Source organism: Myotis brandtii, unplaced genomic scaffold, assembly GCF_000412655.1.
Source record: "Myotis brandtii unplaced genomic scaffold, ASM41265v1 scaffold1163, whole genome shotgun sequence".
NCBI lineage: Eukaryota > Metazoa > Chordata > Mammalia > Chiroptera > Vespertilionidae > Myotis > Myotis brandtii.
Window position 1 is genome coordinate 725,665 of NW_005354025.1, and position 25,633 is coordinate 751,297.

The window sequence follows — 25,633 nt, forward strand, 5'->3', positions numbered from 1 at the left end:
GTACTTTCTCCATCAGAAACTCCGGTTCTCTTTTCCTTTCAGTATATAGCCCTACACTGACCAAGAGATTCTGCACCTCCCATTCTCACCTCATCTTTTCCCTTTCTTTGTTGAAACACTATGGTCAAATAAATAATTCCCTTTTTGGAGGTTCCTATACTCTAGGATGGGTACCTACTAATTTTTTCATAGCATGAGTTCCATTTCTAAATTGCACCTCAACAATCTTTTCTTTTTCCCCCAAATGTCTTCATCTGTCCTTTGGCAGAGAGAGAGAGAAAAAAAAACACAAAACAAAACACAATAGCTTTTCCCCTTTATTGATTCTGTCAAACACTGTGAAATCCAGACACTCTTAACACAGGAATGAAAAAAGTCACCTGACAACTAAACTAACACCTAGGTGGCAGGGTAAATAGAGGGGAAAGGCTGTGAAGTAAGGGCACAGAAGTACTAGACCCCCAAACAGGCCCCAGAAACAAAAGCTGAGAGACTACAAATCCATGAAGGACTTCTTTGAACCCTGAGTGCAAAGGTTACACACAAGACATTAAAACCTAAACCATAGCCCTGAAATACCTAGGAGGATCATGGAGGCAGAGAGCTAAGAGGTTCACGTGTCCCAAAGGGAAATAAACCGAAGTATGGCCACTTGGTTGGCTGCTGTTCCACAGCCTAGCGTGGGCACAGACCAAATAGGGCAGTGAGCCCAGGACTAGAGCCGATGCCTGATCTTCCCCCAAGCCTAGAAGATCACAGTCAGCCTATGACCTGTTTTGTGTTCTTCATGCATTAAAAAGTTTGACAGGAAAAAACAGGACTAAGTATCTTCAGACAAGAGATTGAGTTCTCAGCTTTATGGCTTTTAATAAGTCACTCCTCATTCTTTAAGTCTATCTATAAGATTTGCCAGAAATTCTATGACTCAATGATTCTAAACAGCAAAAATGTTTCTCAGATTTTCCTCAGAAAATATGTACTGGGTACCTAATGTGTATATGTTGCTAGGTACAGAGATACAAGAGGAAGAAAAGCTGATCTCTGCTCTCAAGAGTCTTACAGTATAGTTAGAGACAAACAGATGTTTACCACAAAGATAAGCAAAAGATGCTAGAACCTAATCCTCAAAATTTAGGAGTGGTGAAATAAGGATAGGACTAGGGGAAGTGACATACGGGAAGAGGCTTCTTAAAGAAGTTTAGCCTAAACATTAAGGGTGAGTCACCCAGAGGAAATAACGAAATGTGTTCAGGAATCTAAATTAGTTTAGTTTAGAGAGTAGAATGTGAACATGTGGAAAAGGGAGATGAGAAGACCATAGGAGAACTAGGCAGAGCTCAGATGCTGAAGGAACATGATACCACGTCAAATGTTCATAGACAAAGAAGTAAAGCCATTTTTTTAAAAAGTCAATTTCACTAACAGAAAAGAAATAGGAAGAATAATTTCCATAGTTCCACAGAAAAAGGAAAATGAGGAAAGAACTAAAATACAAGGCAAACAAAATAAAACCATCAAGGAAACCATTGGAACAAAATAAACTGACAAGAAAAAGGCCAAACATAAGAAACACATTATATTCAAATGTCCATGGAATAATTACAAAAAATAACCATCTATAAGACCACGAAGTCTCAAATTCAGAAAAGTAGGTATTTTTCAGCCTATATTTTGTTAATATAACAAGAAAACAAAACTTTACCACTTGGAAATATGTGAAGCTGAGCAATTGTAAGAGAACATTTTTAACCTTAAATATCTTTATTTTTAAATAAGAGAATTATTTTGAAAAGCACTAGCTGTTCAACTCAGAGCTTTTTTAAAAAAGGAAACACAATAAGTGAAAAGTAGAAAGAAAAGGAAAAACATAGAAAAGAAAGGCAGAGGAAAAAAAAAAAGCCTGAAAAGGCAAAAAGTACACAAACACACAAACATACCACCAAACCAAAAGCTAAAACAATCCCAATCCCAATCACTTGTCACAAATCTGAATGAGAAAAAAGGCAGAGAAATTTAAATACATAACATTGGCAATTATAAAAGGGACAAAAGAAAACAAAAAGAGAAAATGAAATAAAAGAAATGGAAAAGAATTATAATACAAGGACAATTTATATTAATAAACTTGAAAGTCTGTATGAAATTGAAAAATTTCTAGAAAACTATAAAATATCAAATTATCTTAAGAAAAATTAGAACACAGATAAAATAAATAAAAACCTAAATAAATGATGAAATATATCATGTCCATGGATTGGAAAACAATATTACAAAGATGTCCATTCTTCCCAAAATAATCTATAGATTCAATGCAATTCCAATAAAAATCCCAGCAGTGTTTTTCTAGAAATTGACCAGCTGGATAGAAAAACTAAGGAATTAGAATAGTTAAACCAATCTTTAAAAAATATTGTAAGATGACCCATGCCACATGATTTCAAGACTTACCTATAAAGCTATAATATCATAACAGTATGGTGATGGCAAAAAGACAGACACATAAATAAATAGAGAACAAAAAGAACAGAAATAGTCCCACAAAGATCTAAGATAAATTGATAGCTGACAAAGGTATAAAAGCATTTCATGGAACATGGTTAATCTTTGCAATAAGTAATGCCAGAACTGGATACCTATAAACTAAAAGAATAAATAAAACTATAGTAGGTAGGTAGATAGGCATAGGCAGAGTAGGCCAGGTACTGAAGGTCACCAGGGTGGAAAGCACTGGGCACCTAGCAATGGGCAAAATTGGGCTGGGACCTCACCCCCAGGGTGACCTTTCCGCCCCTCGCATATTTCTGGTCATGCAGTTTGGGTCCCCTGACATATCATATTGCTAGTCATGTGGTAGACCCCCTTAAAGGAGGAACAAGGCTGAAAACAAGGCTCATGTGTCTCAGACAAGGACAAAAGATGACCGATAAGTCAGCCTAAAGAAGTAGTAGTTAGCCCCTCCCACCTAGCCCCCCTGCTAGAGGAGGAACTCTTGCAAACATCCCAGGACAGTACTTAGAGCCGCTTGCTGGATTCTTTTATTTCCCGTGTACTTTCTCTTTGCTTGCTGAATAAACTTTCTCCTTCGATTTGAGTTCCTTAGCTCTGAATTCTTCTCTTAGCCAAACTCAAGTACTGATGTCTAACATCTGCCACTAACAAAACCAAGAACCTCAACTCATACCTCACAAAAATGAACTTAAAATGGATCATAGAAAAAAAATGTAAAACCTAAAACTGAGACATTCTAGAAGAAAACATAGAAGAAATGCTTTGACACCTTGGGTTAGGCAAACAGAGTTTATATATAATACCAAAGGCACAATTCATAAAACAAAAATTTATAAATTAGACTTCCTCGAAGTCAAACTTTTGCTCTTTAAAAGACACTAAAAATAAAAAGGCAATCCACACACTAGGATAAAAATATTTCCAAAATGTGTACCTGACAAAGATTTATGTCTAGAATAAACCACACTTAAAACTCAATAAGACAACACAAATAAAAAAATAGACAAAAGGTTTTAACATAAGTTTGACTTTAGTAAAAGATGTAAGAAAGGTCAATGTATATATGAAAAGATGCTCAACATCACTAGTTATCAGGTATATGCAAAAACTACAATACACACTCATTCAAATGGCTAAAATTAAAGTCTGACAATGGCAAGTATTGAAGAGGATATGGAGCAATTAGAATTCTCATGACTTGCTAGTAGAAATATGAAATAATACAATCACTTTGGAAAACAGCTTGGTAGTTCCTAATAGTAAACTTACATTGGAAACAATCCAAATGTCCTTGAACAGGTTAATAAACAAATGGATATAATGGAATGCAGAAATATAATAGAATACTATCAAGCACAAAAAAGAAACAAACTACTGATATATGCAAAATGAACGAGTCTCAAAAACAATTTGAGTGAAATAAGTTAAAAAAACACACACACATACTATATAATTCTATCTACATGAAATTCTAGAATGACAGTGGTTGCCTGGGGCCAGACATGAACTGGTAGGAACTAACTGCAAAAGGGATCAAGTGAATTTTGATAAAAACTATCTATATATGCATGTTTAATATGGTAGCCACTAGTCACATGTAGTTATTGAGCATCTAAATGAGGCTAATAAATCTAAGGAGCTAAAATTTTAATTTAATTTAAGTAAATTTAAGCTTAAATTTAAAAATTGATACTTAATTCAGTAATTGGGACACACTGTTTGAAGAAATTTAGGTATAGAAATCTACTTTTTCAATTGTAAATTTTATGGAATCCTATATAATAAAAGAGAAACATGTAAATTGACTGTCCCTCTGCTACACTCACCAGCCAATCAGGAGTGAGTATGCAAATTAACCCAACAAAGATGGCGTGTTAATTTGCATACATAGGCACCAGGCGGAGAGCAGAGCGGGAGAGCCGGTGGCTTGGGGGGATGTGGCTCCCTCGGTTGCTCCCCCCAAGCCGCCGGGTGGAGAGCAGAGCAGGCGAGCTGGCGGAGAGTGGAGCGGCTTGGGGAACTTAGCTCCCCAAGCCGCCAGACAGAGAGCAGAGAGGGAGAGCTGGCAGCTTGGAGGACTTGGCAGAGTGGGAGGCCATGGGACGGAGACAGAGCAGGAAGGGAAAACCAAGAGCGTGGGGAGCATCAGGAATTCTGGGAATAGTAGTTCTGGTGGCAGATGGATCTCCTAGACACTAGAGCAGCGGTTCTCAACCTGTGGGTCACGACCCCTTTGGGGGTCGAACGACCCTTTCACAGGGGTTGCCTAAATACATCCTGTCTATCAGATATTTACATTACGATTCATAACAGTAGCAAAATTACAGTTATGAAGTAGCAACGAAAATAATTTTATGGTTGGGGGTCACCACAACATGAGGAACTGTATTAAAGGGTCGCGGCATTAGGAAGGTTGAGAACCACTGGGTTAGACGATCATCTACTTTACAAAATGGTCCCCGATAGTTCAAGTACCCACCTGGCACTGTGCATAGTTATTACACAGAGTGTCTAGGAAAAATTAAAGGGAAGATATCCTAAAACTTCCAGGAAATTTCCACCAATGAAGCAAAGAAAAAAAAAAGAAGCCTTTATTATTCTGTGAGCAACAAACCAAACAGAGTTGGCGTCTCAGACAATTCGCTCGTATGATTGCAAAGACAGACAGAAACTCCCGGATTGGAGAGGGCTCCCCTGAGGGTTCCCAGATTGGAGAGGGTGCAGGTCGGGCTGAGGGACCCCCAAACCCCCCCAGTGCAAGAATGTTGTGCACTGGGCCCTCTAGTATAACTATAAATATAAATCAAGTACTTTAATGAAAATTTAGCATTTGGATTGAAATGTAAATGTAAAATACATACTGGGTTTCAAAGACAGTATAAAAAATAAATGTAAAATGGCTCAATAATATCTTTATTGACTGTATGTTAAAATGATTATTTTAAAACAGTGGGTTAAATAAAATACATTATTAAAATTAGTTGTGTTTAACCTTTTTATTGTGGCTACTACGAAATATAAAACTACATATCTTACTCACATCACATTTCTATTGGACAATGCTTTTCTATATCTTCATTGTGGTGAGAACAAAGGTATATAAACCTGTCAAAATTAAAACTGTACATTTAAAATGGGTGTGTCTTATTGCATATAAATTATGCTTCAATAAAATTGATAAAATATTAAATTGGGTAGTATATGTGTGTGTGATAATGTGTGTACATAAATTACTATCTTGTTGATAATCTTTCCTTATCAAAAATCAGAAGTGTTAAAAAAATTCACAAGATAGAGACATGCAAAATTAAATGTTCCTTTTAATATTTAAGAAATTAAATTATATTACAGTGGCCTCTCTCATTAGATATTGGCCTCCCTCACTAGATACTGAATTTCTTGAAGGTAGGAATCCTGTCTTGTTCATCATCTCTGTATAAGCCTAGCACTTAACAAATATAGTACTTTATCAATGTTTTAATAGCTGCAGAATTATTTTAGACACTTTATATATAGTGTAAATCCCATAAAATTCCTGCAAATATGGCACTGTTCCTCCATTTTTCAGATGAAAAAACTAAGGGTCAGAAGTCAGAAAGGTTATAGTAATCTTACCAAATACCCAGTGAAAGAGCTATGTTCCAAACCTGTATTCACCTCAACTCCAAAGCCCCTTCTTCTGAGATAGGGTATGTGATGAAACTCTATAACTGATAAGGGCTTCAGGGACTGTCAAAGAGAATAAGACCAACCCCCAAAGGATTTATGGCTTAGAACCTACAGAGACCAGCTTGATCCAACATGGCAACTAATCTTATGATAACCTCAAGCCTCATTATATACTCATTGTAATACATTCACATACTAAATGACACACCCCTTGTGCCATGATAAATGGAAAGCCTATATAAGGAACCAAGATGGCCTACAGCGCTTTCTGAGAAGTCTCCAGCTCTTTCCCGGGAAAGAAACTGAATATTCCGCCCCCTTATTGAATGTCCTACCCCTCAATTAAATGAACCTCAATAAAAAAAATAAATCCCACTAGGAAGGGGCTGCTCTGTCTGTGGAATAGCTCACTCTGTGACTCATTGCTTCAGTAATAAACTCTCTTTCACTTTAAATTCTATGCTGGCTTGCATTTGGATTCTTTCCTGTGCAAAGCCAAGAATCCACAGTGGGTTGTGAACCCTTGGGTCCCCAGACCCACAATATGCCTGTATCACTTCCATGCTATACTACGCTGCCACCTTTCCAGGTGCGCATTTCATAACTGATGAATGCCTGAATCAAAGTAAAAATCAGCAGTAGGGGCAATGGAGCCATAGAAATTTTCCTGAACTTTTAGTGTTACAGCTTCCTAGTCTTCAATAGGCTCTCTTTAACAGAGAACAATTTGGCAGGTCTTGCTAGGTCAGAAGAACAAATCTAGTAGAAAAAAACAATTCCCTCCCAATTAAACTTTCCACTTGAGAGTCAGAAGAAGAAAAATAACTTAGAACGAAGAGCATAGGAAAGAGAAAAAAGGAAATGCTGAATCTGCTAATATAGCTAATTAATGCAGAAGAATTAATCTAATAGTAACTTCAGCATTCAAAATTGAAAAGTTAGGATATCCTAGAGAGTTAGTTTCTAAGTCTTTGGAGCTTCTTTTTAATTAGGCTCCCAGAATCTCAGCATTCCTGTTTAAATAATCCATATTTCTAGTTATTTATTCAGCTCCCACTGCTGCACATTACCAAGCCATATGCTACAGGAATACATCACTTCATATTTACACTCAACCATCCAAAGACACTGGCAGTTCAGACCTTTAAGAAGCTTAGGGAAAAGTCCCTGCAGAATTAGTTTTAAGGTTAGAAAGCCCAGGAAGCCAAATGCATCTTCTTTACTTGCTATTTGCTTGAGAGAAGGTTGGTCATTTCAACAAAAGAACAGGCAATTAGAAGGGTAAAGGAGATAAGCAAACAAAAGACTCAAGAGAGGAAAGCTAGCAGGAATCACCTGGACACGAAAGGCCTCTGAATAATTTCAATGCCCCTCTCTGCACTTTAAATAAAAATTTTAAAGCAATTCCAGAAAGGAAGATTTTCAATCAATCTAAGATCTGATACACACTGGACAAATGAAGAGGTCTACTGTGCCCCCAGCCTTTAAAGCAAAGGTATTTTAGAAACATATATCTTGATAATATTAAGTACAAAAGCAATTTTAAGCACAAAATGGTCACTGTAGAATTTTTTATAATAACAAAACATTAAAAGTAACTTATATCAACAATAAAATACTAAGTAAGCTACATTCCCTGAGAGTCCATTATGCAGTTATTGAAAACTCTCATGAAGATTATGTCACAGCATGGAAAACAGCATGTTAAGTTTAAAAAGAAACAGTATAGGAAATTACATGTGTGGCAGGTCTAAAAAGCTGTTAAAAACAAGAAAACAATTACATTAAAAAAAAAAAGAATAGGGATATACAACCAAAGTTGGGTTGTATTTGGGTGATAAGAGTTTTTTGTGTGTTTTTTTCCTTGAAGGTAAGAATCCTGTCATACTCAAAATAGTATCATATCAGTGTTTAAAAGCAGTTTTACATGTCTATATTCTAAATTGTATTTAATTGATATATATTCAATTTATAAAAATATTTTGCCAAATAAATAATTTAAGAGAGTTTTTGGTGTATGGGAACAGAATTTTCAAGACGATAGACTATGGCTCAATTTCATAAAGAATAATTCAATAATGATTAGAGTCTTCCAACCATGCAAACATGATCTAGTATCTCTCAATTTAGGAAACTGCCCCTTGACCTCCACTACACTCTAGTTATTACCACCCCCTCCCCCCCCCAAATCTCTCTCCTGCCTTTCAAAAGAGTTATGAATATAAGATACTTCCCATTTACTTCCAACTTTAGGATTCTGTGAAATATGGTAACATGATACCCACTTTAAATATTTTAAGAAATCAGAACATAAACAATAAAGAAAAGTTCTAGAACTGTCTTGCACATTTTCTTATCTCTGATGCTAGCCACATAGCACATGTACAATTCATCATTGAAAATAATGTATATTGAAAAATATAAATATGAATGATAGCCTACTGTCAATAATAAAATACAGACAAATGTATGGCATAGATAGGTCTATATGGGATATTAAAAAATTGAGCTCAGTTTAAAAATTAATATATGTTTAGGAGTTTTAGATTTCCCAAAACCAATACATTATAAGAAGGAGCAAAAAGACATTTCCCTTCAATGGAGTGGTCATATTACCAATGGACAAAATAGAGCAAACAGACCAAGATACTTTTATTTGCCCATTCTCACTTTAGAAAAGACCACTCACACCTCTGAAGACTTTATGATTTTATATATCTAAGAGGAAGCTCAAGGGAATAAAAAACCATAACTATATGTCCTTTAATTTAGGCTAAAAGATAGGAGTTGGGCAAAAAGTATGAAAGCTAGGAGGTAAGAAACATACCTGAGCATGAGATTCATCAGCTGAAGACCCTCGCCCTTCAGGAAGCGCTCACGATTGGAACTGAGCATCAGGCAGGAACAGAGTGAATCAAACAGATTCTCCATCATCTCCTGCTCCTCCGCAGTGCTAGGATTGTGTCTTTTAAACACCTGCCAAGCAAAGGCATCAGAAACACAGAGCCTAAGAGAATGTCTTTTCATCAGCCAGCATTCAACAATTCCCAAAGCCTGCCTGTCATGATAACCCCACAGTAGTGGGAACAAAAGCTTATCAAACAAAATTCTCATTAGTTCCTATTTTAGAAAAACTGAGCTTTATGATTCACAGGTATTAAATAAATGGCTGTCGGTTCACACAAAAAAATCCCCAAAAAACTCAACTGACCATTGGGTCTATGAGTGGTTGATAGTTTCAAGGAGGCAGAGTTTGTAAAAAATTATTTTACTATGAAATATAATGCAAATATAGAAAACTCTAAAATAGCTAAATGAATAAGGTGAGCACCCCTGAAACCACCATCCAACTCAAGAAACTTCCAGTTATCCCCAAAGCCCTCCACTGGCCCAACCCAACCACAGCCCCTTCCTTCTCCTTCTTAAAAACAACTACAATCCAGAAGGGCAAATATTGGCTCAATATAAGGAAGAGTTTTCTAACCATCAGGGCTAATGAATTGCCTCACTCAGCAGCTATGGCTCTAAGTCATGGGAACAGCTTAAAGCAAAAGTTTTGTCTTTGCCAGAGAGATATGTGGCATGTTAAGGGGAAAGCCTCTTAACAGTATCTGCATACCCATACAGTCTATTACAAAATGATCAATAATCTTGCAGGAACAAGACTAAGCACCATCCCAGAATTGAAAACAGATTCACATTTCAAAACTCTCTTTTTTGGGGGTGGAGGCCAAGCCACTCAGGCTGCTGGCATCAAGAGGGAAGCTGTATGCAAACTGACATCTCAGACACTCCCAACACTCTCAAGATTTTATCCAAATGATCTATTTCAGTCCTGTTTTTGGAATAGCACAGATGAGATTTGCTAGAAGAAATCTTAACAGTGTTTTCAGAATGCCAGCAGAACAACATTTCAAGTGGATTTACATTTCTTACAATGAACAAACGGCAATTTCCAATTTCTCATTCTAGCCTCCAGTACTATATCCTTCCCTCCTCTGGGACCTCTACCCCACTGCCCTGGAACCTGTACTCCTTGAACTTATTTGGAAAATGAACAGACTCCATATTAGTGGCAGACTGAAAGGAAAGGAAGTGAATAATCTTAGGAATGGGTCAACTGAAAATAATGTGGTATTCATAGCCCCCAAAACATACACTTAAGCAGGAAGCACCTTTTTTGAATTGATAAATATCAAGAGACCAAGAAAATCCATATGAGATACACAGTGATAGCTGATCATAAAAAGCAAATGACTAAGAAAAGGAGGCAAATCATGTACCTCCACTGTAACCTCAAACCTAACAACAGACTCCACATGCCTTGCATCACATGGCTTATTCCTTCCCACAATTTCCAGCTCCACCCCCCATTTAAAGCAGGCCATGTATCTTCATGGCCGACAGGAAGCATAAGAATTACTCACGGATAACTGCTGAAGAAGCACATCGATTCCATCCAGCTCCCCAAGCAACTCCCTGTTTTCTAAAAGGGGAAAAAAATAGAGGAAGAAAAAAAATGAAGCTAACTGTCAGATTTTACAGCCGTCTAACACTGATACATCAGCAAACAAAATCAATACAGCTTGACAGAGTACAAAAGCTGCACAGAGAGCGAGAGGGAGAGCAAGGGGATGCCAAAGGCAAGAGAGCTTGCTGTCATGATCTGAAACAAGCCTAGCTCCTATCCTAACAGAATATCAATACTGAGAGGGAGCCTCACCATCATTGTCCTGGAGCAATATGGCCAGCACTTCACTACAATACAGTTTGTTGGCATCGAAAGGCATCTTTGCCTGTAAGGAAATAGGAGAGATGAGAAAACAAAACAAAACACGTTATGGGGCCCTGTTTCCCTCCCCAGCCTGAATTTTTCACAAGTACTAGAATCTGAGTTAGAGAAAAATAGAAGTTAGAAAGGGAAAAGGCAGGTTAAGAGTAAAAAAAAAAAAGTCTGCCTCTGCTCTCAAGAACTACATAGTAAAACCATAAATGGCAGATGAACACAATGTCTCTCACGTTCCTAATGCCCAGGTATGAATGTCACCACCTCTGGGAAGCCTTCCCAGATCCCCCAGTTTGAGTCCAGAGACTACTGTCTAGTCTAGCACATACTACGTACTCAAAATGTGAACTAGATAAGTAATTGAAATTTTTGAACTTTAAGACTAAAACTTATCATAAAGCTTTGTTCACGAGTTATAATGATAAAATTAAGTTGTAAATTAGCTGACACATTAGAGAAGTTGAAAAGAAAGCAAGTTCGTATTTAGATTAGTTGAGTGTATTTATAACAAAGTAGTGCCTTTGGATTTTTTAATGTTTAAAATTTAATTTGAAATCATAAACCTATCTGCTTGTGTGCCATAATCTGCCTACTATTTAAAAAGGAAACCACATTAAATATGCAGTAATGTGTTAATATTTTAACACCCAAATTGCTACCCACAATTCTTTGCCTGCTGCATGCTCTGCTACTTGGAGTTCCAGGGGGCACACATCTACTGCAGAGACTCTTTTTCATGGCCGTCCACATTGCTGCTTCAGGAGCGAGACTCAAATCTCTCATCATTAACAATGCCCTTCGGATAAAGGTGCAGAGAGGACCAAGCCTCATCAATGTCTTTTTATTTACTGTACCCTTGATCCTTAAAATGCAGGAACATAGACAACAACTGTTAATCAGCAGCAGCCTTGCTACCTCTCCAGGTTTTTTGAAATGACAAATAATTCCTGTATCTGGAAAGGACAGGGGAAGTGTTTATCTTGAAGCTAACACTTCTATCACCTTAGCGCCATTCACAGTTCTGTTTGGACATTGATTTTGTACTTAAGAAGGAAGAGTGGCCCCTAATGAAGCAATGCCAGCATCTTTTCCGTTTTCTGTGCACGTCTCCCTTGTCAAGCCTAAGTGCACCCCACAGGGTTTCAGGAGGCTGACCAGGTATGACCCATCTTAGATTAAAAGATCTGTAAATGCAAGGACTTACGTGTGCTGACTACAAGGTATGCTCCCTGAGCAAGCTTAAGGCCTTGTTTCAAGAAATTCAGTATAAGAGCCAGGGTTTAAATGAAATTTGTGGCATGTTTCACTTTAAGGAAAACAGTGTTATAAAAATCAAACCACAAAAGTGAAAAGCCAAGGGGTGAGCATGGCCATCAGAATCAAGAATCTGCCAATAGAATTACTTACTCAAATTACTTAAGTTACAAGTATTGCCATTTTAAAAGATTTAAGCCACACCAACTATTATGCTTTTCAAGGGTCAGGGTTCTTGTTTAAAACAAGATACAGTTAGCTGAAAGAAGCCCTAAGAATCAGGCCACTAGAACAATAGCCTTTCCATGATTCCAATGCCTCTCTTGTCCTTTATTTGATTTTATAAACTCCTGTCTCCAAGGTAGTGGATAGATTTTCTCTTTTTTCCCAACAAATATTTATTGGGCATCTGCTATATGCAAGACAAAGAACTGAACATGACAGCAAACAGAGGTGAATTTGACATGAACATGAATGTTATCTGTTGTCAAGGCATTAAATTAAATTATGGTATGAATTAATTTTATCAAGTGATACAGTAACATTAAGAAAAGGACATGAATCTGGGCTCAGACATACCTAGGTTTGACTAATGAGCATGCACTACCTATGTGGCACAAAGTCTGCAGTTCCCAAGTTGCATGTCGAGGTACCTGGTGTTATACTGAACTCACAGGGGGCACCATAGGATATTTTCAATTTCCAAGGAAAGCACAGTGACATTTAACATCTGCTCAACACTACATTAACTACTAGCTCCAGGTGGATTTCTTTTCATGACATCCTATCATTCTGAAGTTGGGTTTTGGTGGTTGCCGTGATAAAAGAACTGTGTGAAACAGGAAAGAGGGTGGTGGTATTCAATCTGATTCCAAGATCTCAGAAGTTTCACAGAACTGAAAAGGCACACACATCTATCAGTAAGTAACTGTGGTATTTAAGAATTAAATAAAATATATATTGTCTTTTAATTCATGTGTATTATTTTTTCAAATGGCACTAAATTGTTAATACATAAATATGTATTAAACTGTCTGCACCTAACTACTTAATACATGGGGCAGTTATATCCTTTCTGGCACAGGGATGCTGTAAAAACAAAATTCTGAGACACTAATGGCACCATGAACTGAGAATGGGCATCTATGACCCAAAATAACATTTCTTGGTCCCGAGTTTCCTTATCTGTAAAATGGAAATAATAAAATAACATCTCTCGGGGGGGTTACTATGAGAATTAAATAAGATATGGAAGTATCTAACAGTAGGTACTAAAAGTTTTTCTGATGACTGGAATCAGAAATATCCACACTAGAATCTCAGCTCTAACAATTACCTGCCATTTGATCTTGGCCAAATTACTCTGCCTCTCTAACTCAATTCCTCTCATGTTAGGTGAAAACAAATCATAATTTTCTCATGAGGTAATTAAATAAACTAGTATATACTTAATAGGCACCCAACAACTGAGTTCCCCTCTATTGAGAATTCCTGATTCCCCCCAGAAAATCTGCAGTTTTTGCTGTGTATCACTTCAAGGAGTTTCCAATTTGCCCAAAGTAAACAAAAATTTTTAAAAAATCAAAATCTAACTTCATCACTTTTTTCTTAAAATATAGGTCCTTTGATTGAAAAACTGGCATGAAGGAGTAATCTAATCAGAAAGTCAAAATGATTAGGCCCTTCAACTTCCAACGCTGAGCACTTCAATGCTTCAGACCCTGAAAGAGATGCTTTTGGGAAACAGCCTGGCAAGAGGGGGAGGCTTTAAAGCTAGCAAGGCCGGCTGTCACATGCTCTCCCACATACTTCCCGTGGGGTTTGGACAAGATATCTCCTCCTCTCTGGGATTCTTTCCTCATCTGTAAACTGGGGATAGCAGCACTCGCTTGGAGAGTTGTTTATGAGGATCAGAAATAAACTAGTACATATTGTACAGTACATACAGTATCTAGAAGAACCCTTTGTACACGATAAATAGCCAATGTACAACACTCACATAGGACAGGGAAAAGTTAGTGGTGTAAGTGATGATGATGAAGATGACAACCAAATATTTTAAACTGATGGAAAAGAAATAAACGATGGACTAGGTGAGGAAAAGGGAGAATAATCTTTAATGTCTAACCAAAGACAAAAGTCACCAGCAAGAGATGACAGCCTCCAAGCTTGCAAAATACCAAACTGCCAAATTATGAGGACATTTAGTCAAAATTAGAAGAAAGGAGAATTCATTTAGCAGCCATAGTCCCTTGGATTTGGCAAAGTAAACCAATGGGATTTGGAACTTCTGGGGCTCTCTTCTATCCAGGAGCTGGTAATCCTGAACCTTTCAGCTGTCAGAGTAATTACAGAGTCAAGCACAAGTTTGTACTCAGCATGCACTAGCCTTGAATAAAATTAAACTTCACCTTTTTGGGAGCTGCTGCTTTTTTGGAAAGTACAAAATAATTATGCTACCACCGCAGCCAGAAGCTTCAGGTTATTTCTGCAGCTCACCTCTGTGCTTGGAACACATGGGGCAGGTTCAGACACATCTACAGCCCTGTACAACTGTCAAAGCAGACTGTGGCCTGTAAACTGCCAACTCCTGGTCATCGAGGCTAAGGACCTAGCATTAACCAGTTGTAGATGTTGTGTAATAAAGCCAATACTCAATTCATTAGCTCATTTGCTGAATGTTGCAACTGTTTTTAAAGCATTGATTTAATTGAGAAACAAAAGGGGAATCTTAATTTTGTTTCTTTAGGGAAAAAAATAAAATTTGGGGGTTTTGGTGTCATTTTCAATAGTACATGATATCCTAAGAAGTTGGTATTCCCCATGGAAAAATAAACTGTGCTGCAGTGTCTCTCACACTACTGTTATTTGCTTACCTGCTAAACCATTTAATGCAATCATCTACAATGGATTTCATCCTCATTAGTACAAATTAGTGATTTCATTTAGTGGATGAAGAAATCCAAGCATATCTCTATATATTACTAGGTGACCAATACAAAAAGGAGAGTCATCAATGTGCTACACACTTAATATTATTCAAGGACTACTGAATAAATATACATGATCAGTAAAATAGCATGGCTTTACCAAGTAATGTAAACAAATAATCTAGGATGCTGGTTCTTAGATGTTAGCATGTATCAGAATCACTTGGATGTTAAGATAGGTTGCCGGCTCCACCCCAAGCTGGACAGATTCAGTGGGTCTAGTGCAGCCGTGGGCAAACTACGGCCCGCGGGCCGGATCTGGCCCGTTTGAAATGAATAAATTGTATGTTCTTGCTTCCTTTGTCAAATATTAATTGAGCATATTTGTTCGGGCCTACTTTGAATTTATATTAGTTCACACAAACACGCCATCCATGCTTTTGTTCCGGCCCTCCGGTCCAGTTTAAGAACCCATTGTGGCCCTCGAGTCAAAAAGTTTGCCCACCCCTGGTCTAGTGGGATGGGTTCAAGAATGTGTATTTCTTTTTTTGAAGGGAAAGTTATTCTTTTTTTAAAAAAATTATTGCACAGCAAAAGAAACCATCAACAAAACAACAAGAAAACCCACTGCGTGGGAAAACATATTTGCCAACGTCATATCTGATAAGGGCCTAATCTCCAAAATTTATAGGGAACTCATACAACTTAACAAAAAGAAGATAAACAATCCAATCAAAAAATGGGCAAAGGACCTAAATAGACACCTTTCAAAAGAGGACATTCAGAAAGCCAAGAGACATATGAAAACATGCTCAAAGTCACTAATCATCCGAGAGATGCAAATCAAAACAACAATGAGGTACCATCTCACACCTGTCAGAATGGCTATCATCAACAAATCAACAAACGACAAGTGCTGGAGAGGATGTGGAGAAAAAGGAACACTCGTGCACTGCTGGTGGGAATGCAGACTGGTGCAGCCACTATGGAAGACAGTATGGAGTTTCCTCAAAAAACAAAACATGGAACTCCCATTTGACCCTGTGATCCCACTTCTAGGAATATATCCCAAGAAACCAAAAACACCAATCAGAAAGGATATATGCACCCCTATGTTCATAGCAGCACAATTCACCATAGCTAAGATTTGGAAACAGCCTAAGTGCCCATCAGTAGATGAATGGATTAGAAAACTGTGGTACATCTACACGATGGAATACTATGCTGCTGTAAAAAAGAAGGAACTCTTACCATTTGCAACAGCATGGATGGAACTGGAAAGCATTATGCTAAGTGAAATAAGCCAGTCAATGAAGGAAAAATACCACATGATCTCACTCATTCATGGATAATAAAGACCATTACAAACTTTTGAACAATAATAGATACAGAGGCAGAGCTGCCTCAAACTGATTGTCAAACTGCAGTGGGAAGGCCAGAGAGGGTTGGGGGGCAGAAGGGAGGGGAGTAAGAGATCAACCGAAGGACTTGTATGCATGCATATAAGCAAAACCAATGGACATAAGACACTGGGGGGTAAGGGAGGGCAGGGGATTGTCAAGGGCAGGGGGAAAAAAAAGGACACATATGCAATACCCTTTGTAATACTTTTAGCAAAAAAAAAAACAAATAAAAAAATAATAAAAATCATGTGACCTTTAAGTAGTACAATAGTACATAGCCCCCCACCCCACCCCCGCTCATGCCCTCACCCCTCAGTGTCTATGTCCATTGGTTATGCTTATATGCATGCATACAAGTCCTTTTGTTGATCTCTTCCCCTTCCCCCCACCCTAAGAATGTGTATTTCTGCCCAGCCACCATGGCTCAGTGGTTGAGTGCCGACTTATGAACTGGGAGGTCATGGTTCAATTCCTGGTCAAGGCACATGCCCTAGTTGTGGGCTCAATCCCCAGTGAGGGGCGTGCAGGAGGCAGCTGATCAATTATTCTCTCTCATCATTGATGTTTCTCTCTCTCCCTCTCCCCTCTTTAAAAACCAAAAAAAAAAAAAAAAAAAAAAAAAGAATGTGCATTTCTAACAAGCTGCCAGGTGATTCGGATGCTCCTGGTCAGGATGGACACCCTGAGAACAATTGGGAGAAGATGCAAATATGATAGAAACTCAGTCCTTGCTCTTAAGGAGCTTAAGGGTATTTGGAGAAAGACAATGAGCACACATAATAAAATTCAAGTCTGCCAAGTGATGAAGAAAAGATGCTCCATGAAGGTCAGTGTCACACAGTTATGGGTATATAACTGGGAGAACCCAGATCTGCTAACCCCCACAGGAGAACCAGTAGGGGAAAAGTAAAATGGTTGAATGGTGCATAAAGGAGTCTGGATGCTTGGATTTTAATTTTAGCTCTATGAATTTGGGCAAGGCACTTAATCTCTATAAGTATCAATTTTTTATCTGCAATAGAACTTAATACACTTCCTTCCAATTCTAAAAATGATGGGAGGATACATGAAAGAGTAGGGATTTAAGCTGGTTAATGAACAGTGTATATAATCTAAAAATATATGAAAGAGACAGGAGTCATTCTGGTGGAAGGAGGAGCATGAGCAAGACAAATACAGAAGTCAAAATAATTTTGACCTTTGCAGAGCAGGGGATAGGTAAAAGAGATGTCTGAAAGATAATAAGGCCAATGTTTCAAAACTGAGAAATGGAAGGTCAGACAGGCCAGGTTAAGGGGCTTTAAAAAATACTATGTATTTCTATTTGTGAAACACACACACACACACACACACACACACACACACACACACACACACTTCTATATGTGCACAACAAATTTCTGGAAGGATAGATAAAATACTGTTTGCTAAGAGTGGCTGCCTCTGAGAGGTGGAACTAGAAGCAATCAGTAGAGGGGAACTTTTACCTTCAGTTTTATACCTTCTGTATCACATGCATTTGTTTGTATTTCTACAACAAGTTTGTAATATTTTCAGAGGTATTAAAGTCTATTTTAAAACTGTTTTCTTTTAAAACAAACAAAAGAGGAGAAATAAAGAAAGAGGCAAGAGATACCAAAAAAATTCTCAAACAAGATCATACAGCCTGGGGATAACAATCAATGCCAAAGACCCAGCATGAGCCAGGCTCACACAGAGAGGTTTGACCTGCCTTCCCACAAAGCCAAACTTACCTTCAGCCTCTTCAACAGCCACTGCAGAAGACCCTGCTGGGCAGCCTCCGTACACATCTCCGGCCGGAACTCAGCCATGTTTTCCACAATAGCTGAAGGGAGACAGACACCAGTCATTTGGGAAGAGAACTTTGTTCCATCTGCAACAAGCCTGCTTCCCATGGCCGGCGTTTTATTCCTCTTTCTACTTCTCTGTATTCCTCCCAGCCAGATGATGTGTTGTCATTTTTAGATTAACCAGGGAGATGTGATGGGCTTCTTTTCTTCAAGTTATAAGTAAAAGTTATAACTGAAAATGATGGAGTTCACAAAAGGAGTGATAGACTTTCTGTGCTAATAGGGAACTACACTAGAGCAGAACACACAGAAGGGTGGATCTTTACCTACGAAGATCCTCAGTCCTCATTGTACTAGAATCCGAGAGACTATGACTAAAGAGACAGAAGCCTTCATAAAGACCTTAGGAAAAAAATCAGGAGATGGTGAATTCATAGTCTCTTCCTTTCCTGTTTCATCCACTTTCAGTTCTCTTTGCCTGGACTGCAAAGAACCAAGCATAATCTTAATTGAAAAAAATAATGTGCATAGAGGGGAAAGGCCATGCTGGCAGAAGTAACTGTCTGGTACTCAGACGCAAACATAATTGGTCCCACTCTCTCCAAAAACAGCCAAATTGCTGCTTAATAGAGAAATTAAAAATTAGGAGGCCAAAAAAGTTATTGCATAACTATGATACTAAAAAGGGGGACATTTAAAAAAATTACCTATAGTCCCATTCTAACACATCCAATGCTTTCATTTCATTTCCTTTATGACCTCTTCCACCCTATATCCCAGAGTATGTTATTATAAAGCAGAGAGAATTCTGTGTTCTCCAAGCACAATGCTTGTAGGAGAAAGGGTTCAAAAATCACCACCCCCTTATCTTTTTCCTCACTCCTCTGTCCATGTCAATCTTCAAGTTAAAGTATAACAGGGCAGCCTTGGATGATGTTGTTCAGTGGGTAGAGCTTCTGGCATGTACCTGGGGTTGCAGGTTCAATCCCTGGCCCTGGTCAGGGCTCATACAGGAGGCAGCCAATTGATATGTCTCTCTCACATCAATGTTCTCTCCCCCCGTCCCTTCTTCCCTTCCACTCTCTCTAAAAATCAACAGAAAAAATATCCTAGGGTGAGGATTAACAAAAACAAAAAGAATAACTGGGCAGCCCCCTCAGGGAGTGGGACATAAAGCCTTGGGAGCAGAGTAGCAACCAGACCCCTGAGAGATGATCATTATAATACCTTAAATTACTTACTCACATTTTCTAAGAAAATCAACTCATTCTTATTCTTCTGCTTATATTTTAGATGGTTTCCTATTGCCCATTAGAATAAAATCCATACTTTACAAGGTCTTCCATCATCTGGACAAACTTACTCCCCTGGTCCCATCTCCCATCACTTCTACTCCCACTGCTATAGTGCATTTCTGTTCTTCCCCAAAGCTCAGGCCCATTCACAGCTTTGCAAATGCTACTCCCCTGCCCAAGGATCCTTCTCACATTTCTGTCAAAATGTACCGGTCTTCATATTCAGCCCATTCAGCCCCAGTGCTACTTGCTCCTATACAGCAATTTGGAGACCCTTCCTCTTCACTTCCATAGTGCTCTCCACTAACTCCTGTTAAACCATCTGTCACCCTCTATTACCTTCCCTTTCTGTTCCAGACCATCCCATCAGTCGGCCTCTTAAGAAGTAGAACCAAGCCTAATTCCTTTTTAATCTGCCCAGTGCCTAACACAGTGCCTGACAAACGTCAGGTGCTCAATAAGGGAGGGAGGGATGACTTTGCTGAGCTGTTGGTAGGTGACCAAGCTGAAAGTAGACAGATTTCTACAGATTGCCAGGCTGGTACTTTTTCCATTACATCAGGCCCTTTTAATTAACAGTCAGTTAAGACTTTGATAAGCTTTCCATTCAGCAAAATTCAGCATTAGGCTAACAGATGGCAATGCTAAATTCTGGCTGTAGACTAGGGCCAGCCCCCAAATTACTGATTATTGTGTTCTCTCTCCTCTTACTCCCTAGGTACTCCCTTTTTCCTCCTTCTTTATGATAATCTTCAAGAAAGAGAGTATAAAACTACAAGAGAAATCTGTGCCAGACACAAAAGAGCTGAGAGAAAATCTAATCTCATCAAACTTTCTGCTTCTGCTGGGCCTCGTTCATTTCTCAAGCTCTACTTACAGATATGTCACTTACGGCTTTATTCGACAGCGACCAGTGATAAAGAGGACTACCCAAAAGCATGATTTTAAATGAGCTATTGGTTTGGCAACTTTACAGGGTGGAAGACTGGGGAGGTGTAGGAGGGAAATCCTGCAGAGGAATTCACTTTAACGGACACATAATGAAGGGGCAGCCAAGTTAATGGCAATATTGCAACCCACAGTTTACATGGCAAACTGCACATAAGAAAAGAAACACTAACTCTTTCTCAAATAAAATGTCCTATAAAGATACACAGTTGTTCAAAAGTTTGTAGCTCCAGTGAAAGGAAGAAAAACCAGCATAAGAAGACTAAAAAATTGTTTAAAAATATATTTTTTTTTTCATAGACTACATCTTAACTTTTGGAGGCAAGCACCTGCTAAAAGAAGACAGTGGTTTGCAGGAAGGTGCATTTCTGCTTTTATTACCTGCAAGCCAAACCAAAGCTGCAGTTATATGAAATTTACACAAGGGTCTTCATTTCTGAAAAGGCAGTTTGGGAGCAGACAGAAAGAAAACACTACTGCTGCTGACTCTATTATGAAGGAGGAAGGGAAATGAGCACCAAGCCCCACAACAAACACAAAGAAACTCGGAGAGTGCTGGCTGCCCTTGCCCTTACCCAGAGTGTTGTGCACACCGTCCGCCTCCTCTTTCACAGACTCGTCCAGGCGCTCCAGATTCTGCACCAGCAGTGCTACCACTTGTCCGTCCACCTTCAGCCACGGGGAAGCAAAAGGAGAGAGGGATACATGTCACAAAGTAGTACTCACTTCTCTACTGAAGGAACAAAGTAAATAACCAGCCGCCTATGGTTTAGCGCGTGCTCTCCCATCCCATTATCCTTGAGCTGTGAAGTGACTCTGAGGCAGGCATCATTCTTCCTAACTTAAGACTGAAGCTTAAGGAGATCAAGTAAAATTCAAGGTTACAAAGTGATGAGTGACAGTACTAGTACACTTGAACCTTGGCCTTCTGAAATCAAGTTCAGAGTTCTTTCTACCTTCCTGTGGTAGTTAAAGCACCTTCCAAAAATGCCATCTGAAGTCAGGTCAACAGTTCACTTAAGTCAAAGCATGCTTCTCGGCCACAGGACCAAGAGAGGTTTAGTTGATAGGTTACTAGCCATACTTTATAGTGGCCTCAAAATTTAGGGTTCAACTCAAAACATTCCTAACTTTCCATGCTAAGCTTTTATGAAACTATTACTTCTGATGAATTTCTAATTCCTTTTTGAAAAGAGTATTAATATAATAAAATGCCTTATATTTATATTACATAAGTAAGCAATTCTATTTCGCTCATAATTTGATTCACAAAACTCTTAGAAGAACCTTTCAGTAGCCACATCATACAGCTGATATTCAAGAGATGAATGACTTAGCCAAGACCACACAGCTACTCAGCAGTGAAACCAAAAGCAAAACCAAGCTCCCTTCTTAGGTGAAATAATGCTTATACTACTTCACACTACCTTCTGGCACAATTTTAGGTTTGGGGGAGACTGCCCTCCAGGTAAACCTGAGGCAAAACAAGAAGGGGCAACTAAGAAAATACCTAATCTTCAAGAAGTGATTACATATCTGGTAATACATTTCTAAGTAGTAGCCAATAAGTAAACCTGTACAGGAAGATAAGATCTCTCTCATTGCCTCAGTTTCCTCACTAGGGCAGGAAAACAAGTTGTAAAGATTAAGTGAATATATGTGGCATGCCTTACCCTGGGTCCGGGTCAAAAATTAAGGTGAGAGTTAGAATCTAGCCCTTTATCCATTCTTTTTTTTTAAAATATATTTTATTGATTTTTTACAGAGAGGAAGGGAGAGAGAGAGTTAGAAACATCGATGAGAGAGAAACATCGATCAGCTGCCTCCTGCACATCTCCCACTGGGGATGTGCCCGCAACCCAGGTACATGCCCTTGACCGGAATCGAACCTGGGACCTTTCAGTCCGCAGGCCGACGCTCTATCCACTGAGCCAAACCAGTTTCGGCTTTATCCATTCTTATACCTGAGTATTCACTGCTCATCTCCCACGGGCTAAGAAAAACTCAAGTTTTTGGGAGGCAGGCACCTCGTCCTCATTCATCTTGGTATACTCTTCAAAGCCTAGTGCAATGCTATACCTAGCAGACGCTCAGTAAATTTTGCTAAATTTAAATTAATTGATAAAACACTTCTCCATTTACTCTCATGTAACCATCACAGCTTTTATAGGTGAGAAAACAAAGATCCAGAAAGGTTCATTAGCCTGGCCAAAGTCATAAAGCTTGTGGCAGAAGTGACCTGCTCTGGGACCTTACTTTTCCCCTTCATACCCTATAACTTTGGTGAGGGAAAAAGAAAAAGAGAGAGAAGGAAATGGTCTCATTCAGCTGACCCTTCCTGAGCACTGTGTATAAGGCACACTACAGACACAATGCAAACTGAGCCTGAGGATAAAATAATGGCAAGGGAGATGGATCTTGAAATAAGACCTCTACTCTTTCTCAGTGAGACTTAAGGGAAACATCTGGACTGGGGAGAGGGGGGCTGAAATTACTAATTTGCAATACCTGAATCACAAATGAAGATCTCCTTTATGCCCTGGTATGAGGAACAATGTACTAGTGAAACACTAGCTGCATATTAGAGGGGATACTGATGCCAAAATTGAGAGCACCCATAAATACAAGGAAGAGCTGTTTTCCCCTCTTATATGAAGGAGATACACAAGCTTGCTCTCAAATCGCACAGCTAGCAAAAGCTTCATCAAAGAAATCCACTGCAATGTTTTCCTTAATTAATTGGACAATTTGGGTATGTGAAAGAAAACAGAAAAACATCTGGGGGAAAAAGATGAACCATGTCACAATTTGTTTTTCCCTAAATCACCCTGATTGACTTATAATCTCCCTGAATCCTAAAGCAGCAGACACTGCAACTCCACTGGGTATCACACTGCTTTTCAGTTCTGCAAACTGCTTCACCAGGTTCAATCGCTTACTGCTGCTTTATCTGCACTATTCTCCTCCCTTTCCTTGGTTCTTAGTTATGTTTCCCAGCTCTGCTGTCTAGAAAGTGGTGGGACAGTGGCATAAGCAACACATTCAAATCCCAGAACTGAATGGTTATGGAAAATGGGTGTTTGGCCAGAAGAAAATTTTTTTTTTGCTTGCCACACAAATCTAATTTATAATAGACAGCCTTTTTAAGCTTGCAAAGTGTGAAACTTTATGTTTATCTGGGTTAAATGCAAGTTTATCTGATTGCAGGAGGGTCAAAGCCATCAAAACACATTTAGCTCAGAAACTCTTGGAAAATATTTATATTATGCATAGCTCTGGATATCGCCTAGTAACAAACATAAATTAGCATTCTGTCTTACTCCCTCTCACCCCTTGGTTCTACCACCTTCATGCCTATTTTTTGGAACTGTGACTACTTCTGAAACTAAAAACAAATCCTGCTTAGGGATTAAAACATTAAAGATTGTTCAGTCAGAGCAACCCTAGCCTTGGAAATCATAACTGTTTAAGCCTGACGTTTTCTGATAAGTTCCTGGTTATTTCTGCTTATTTACCAGGTCTCCCAAACAATATTGCAGCAGGCCCTACTGAGATAAATTTCAAGGGCATGATCAGACATCCTTTTCCACTTGACCAGAAAGAATGGATACAAGAGAAAAGGAGGAAATAAAAAAGGGACAAACGGGGGGAATTTACTGAGGGAATCATTTCATATCTTGTACAATCTGCCAATAGGCTTTCTCAAGAGGTTAACTGGAGTTTTTCTACTGAGTAAGAGTTCTGGAAATTCCTATTTTAAAAACAATACCCCCCACCCCGCAAACACACACATATAGCCACACTGAATCTTGATTAAGCAATAAGTTTTAAGTAAAAATATAATTATATTGTCATAATGCAAAATTTATCCTGTTGCAACCTACCTAATATTTTAGTTTCCACTCTTGCCCCTCCAATCCATTATCCACATAGCTGTCAAGAGTGTTCTTTTTATTTATTTATTTATTTGTTTGTTTGTTTTGTTAATCCTCACCCAAGGATATTTTTTTCCATTGATTTTTAGACAGAGTGGAAAAGAGGGAGGGAGAGAAAAAGAGAGAAAGAAATATCAATGTGAGAGAGACACATCGATTGATTGCCTCCTGCACCCTGTGCCTTGACAGGGGCCAGAGATACCCTTGGCCGGGAGTTGAACCTGAGACCCTTGGGTGCACAGGCTGACACTCTAACCACTGAGCAACACTAGCCAGGGCAATATTGATCTTTTAAAAATGTTAGGTCTGACTACATTACTACTCCCTGCTTATGATCCTCCAATTACTCCCCTTCACACAGGCAATTCCACCCAAACTTACTACCAAGGCCTAAAAACCCCAGAGTGGCCTGGCCCTGACTGTGCTCTCTCCCCTCATTCCAGCTGTGTGCTAACAGTACAGGCCTTTTTTCTGTTCCTCAACTATGTCAAGCTCATTCCTGCCTTGGGGCCTTTACACTTGTCCATCTTGCCCTTGGTCATTCTGATGGCTGTTTTCTTCCTGTCATTCAGAACTCAGGCCTTTCCCGACTATCTAATCCAATGTGATTTCCCAGTCACGCTACATCACATCACTCTATTTTAATTCTCTATGTAACACAGAATCACTATCTGTTTCTTGTTTACTTACCGTTTCTCCCTGCACTAGAATATGAGCTCCACAAAAGCAGACTTTGTCAGTCTTGTTCACTGCTATATACCCAGTTCATAGAATTGAGAATATACCAAGCACTCAATAAACATTTAGTGAATGAATAAACAAATGAATTTTGCTCGGGAGCAAATACAGATAAAGGTGAGGCTGTTAACATAAGTGGAAAGGGACAAACATGACAGGATCCAGAAATTTATATAAGTGCCCTCAGAGCAGTGGTTTCCAACCTTTTTTTGGCCATGCCCCACCTAAGCATCTCTAAAATCCTGATGTCCCCCTCCCCCCCACCCAGGACATATAATTATTATTCAAAAAGTGAACTCCTATTCAAGTGGAGGAAGCCTAAAAGGCCATTAACTTGGTCTAAACAAGCTTCCAAA

At 38.8% G+C, this 25,633-nt stretch overlaps 1 protein-coding gene across 1 annotated transcript in view; it reads right to left on the bottom strand.

Annotated features, from left to right (window-relative positions):
• The window catches only part of CTNNBL1 (catenin, beta like 1), a 175,232-nt gene that overhangs the window by 79,964 nt on the left and 69,635 nt on the right, over positions 1-25,633 (bottom strand). The window contains exons 6-10 of the mRNA XM_005858253.2: positions 21,180-21,273; positions 18,305-18,396; positions 10,901-10,973; positions 10,605-10,663; positions 9,005-9,153 (exon numbers count right to left, since the gene is read on the bottom strand). Of these exons, the coding sequence (XP_005858315.1) occupies positions 9,005-9,153; positions 10,605-10,663; positions 10,901-10,973; positions 18,305-18,396; positions 21,180-21,273 (467 nt within the window). The remainder of the gene's footprint in view (positions 1-9,004; positions 9,154-10,604; positions 10,664-10,900; positions 10,974-18,304; positions 18,397-21,179; positions 21,274-25,633) is intronic.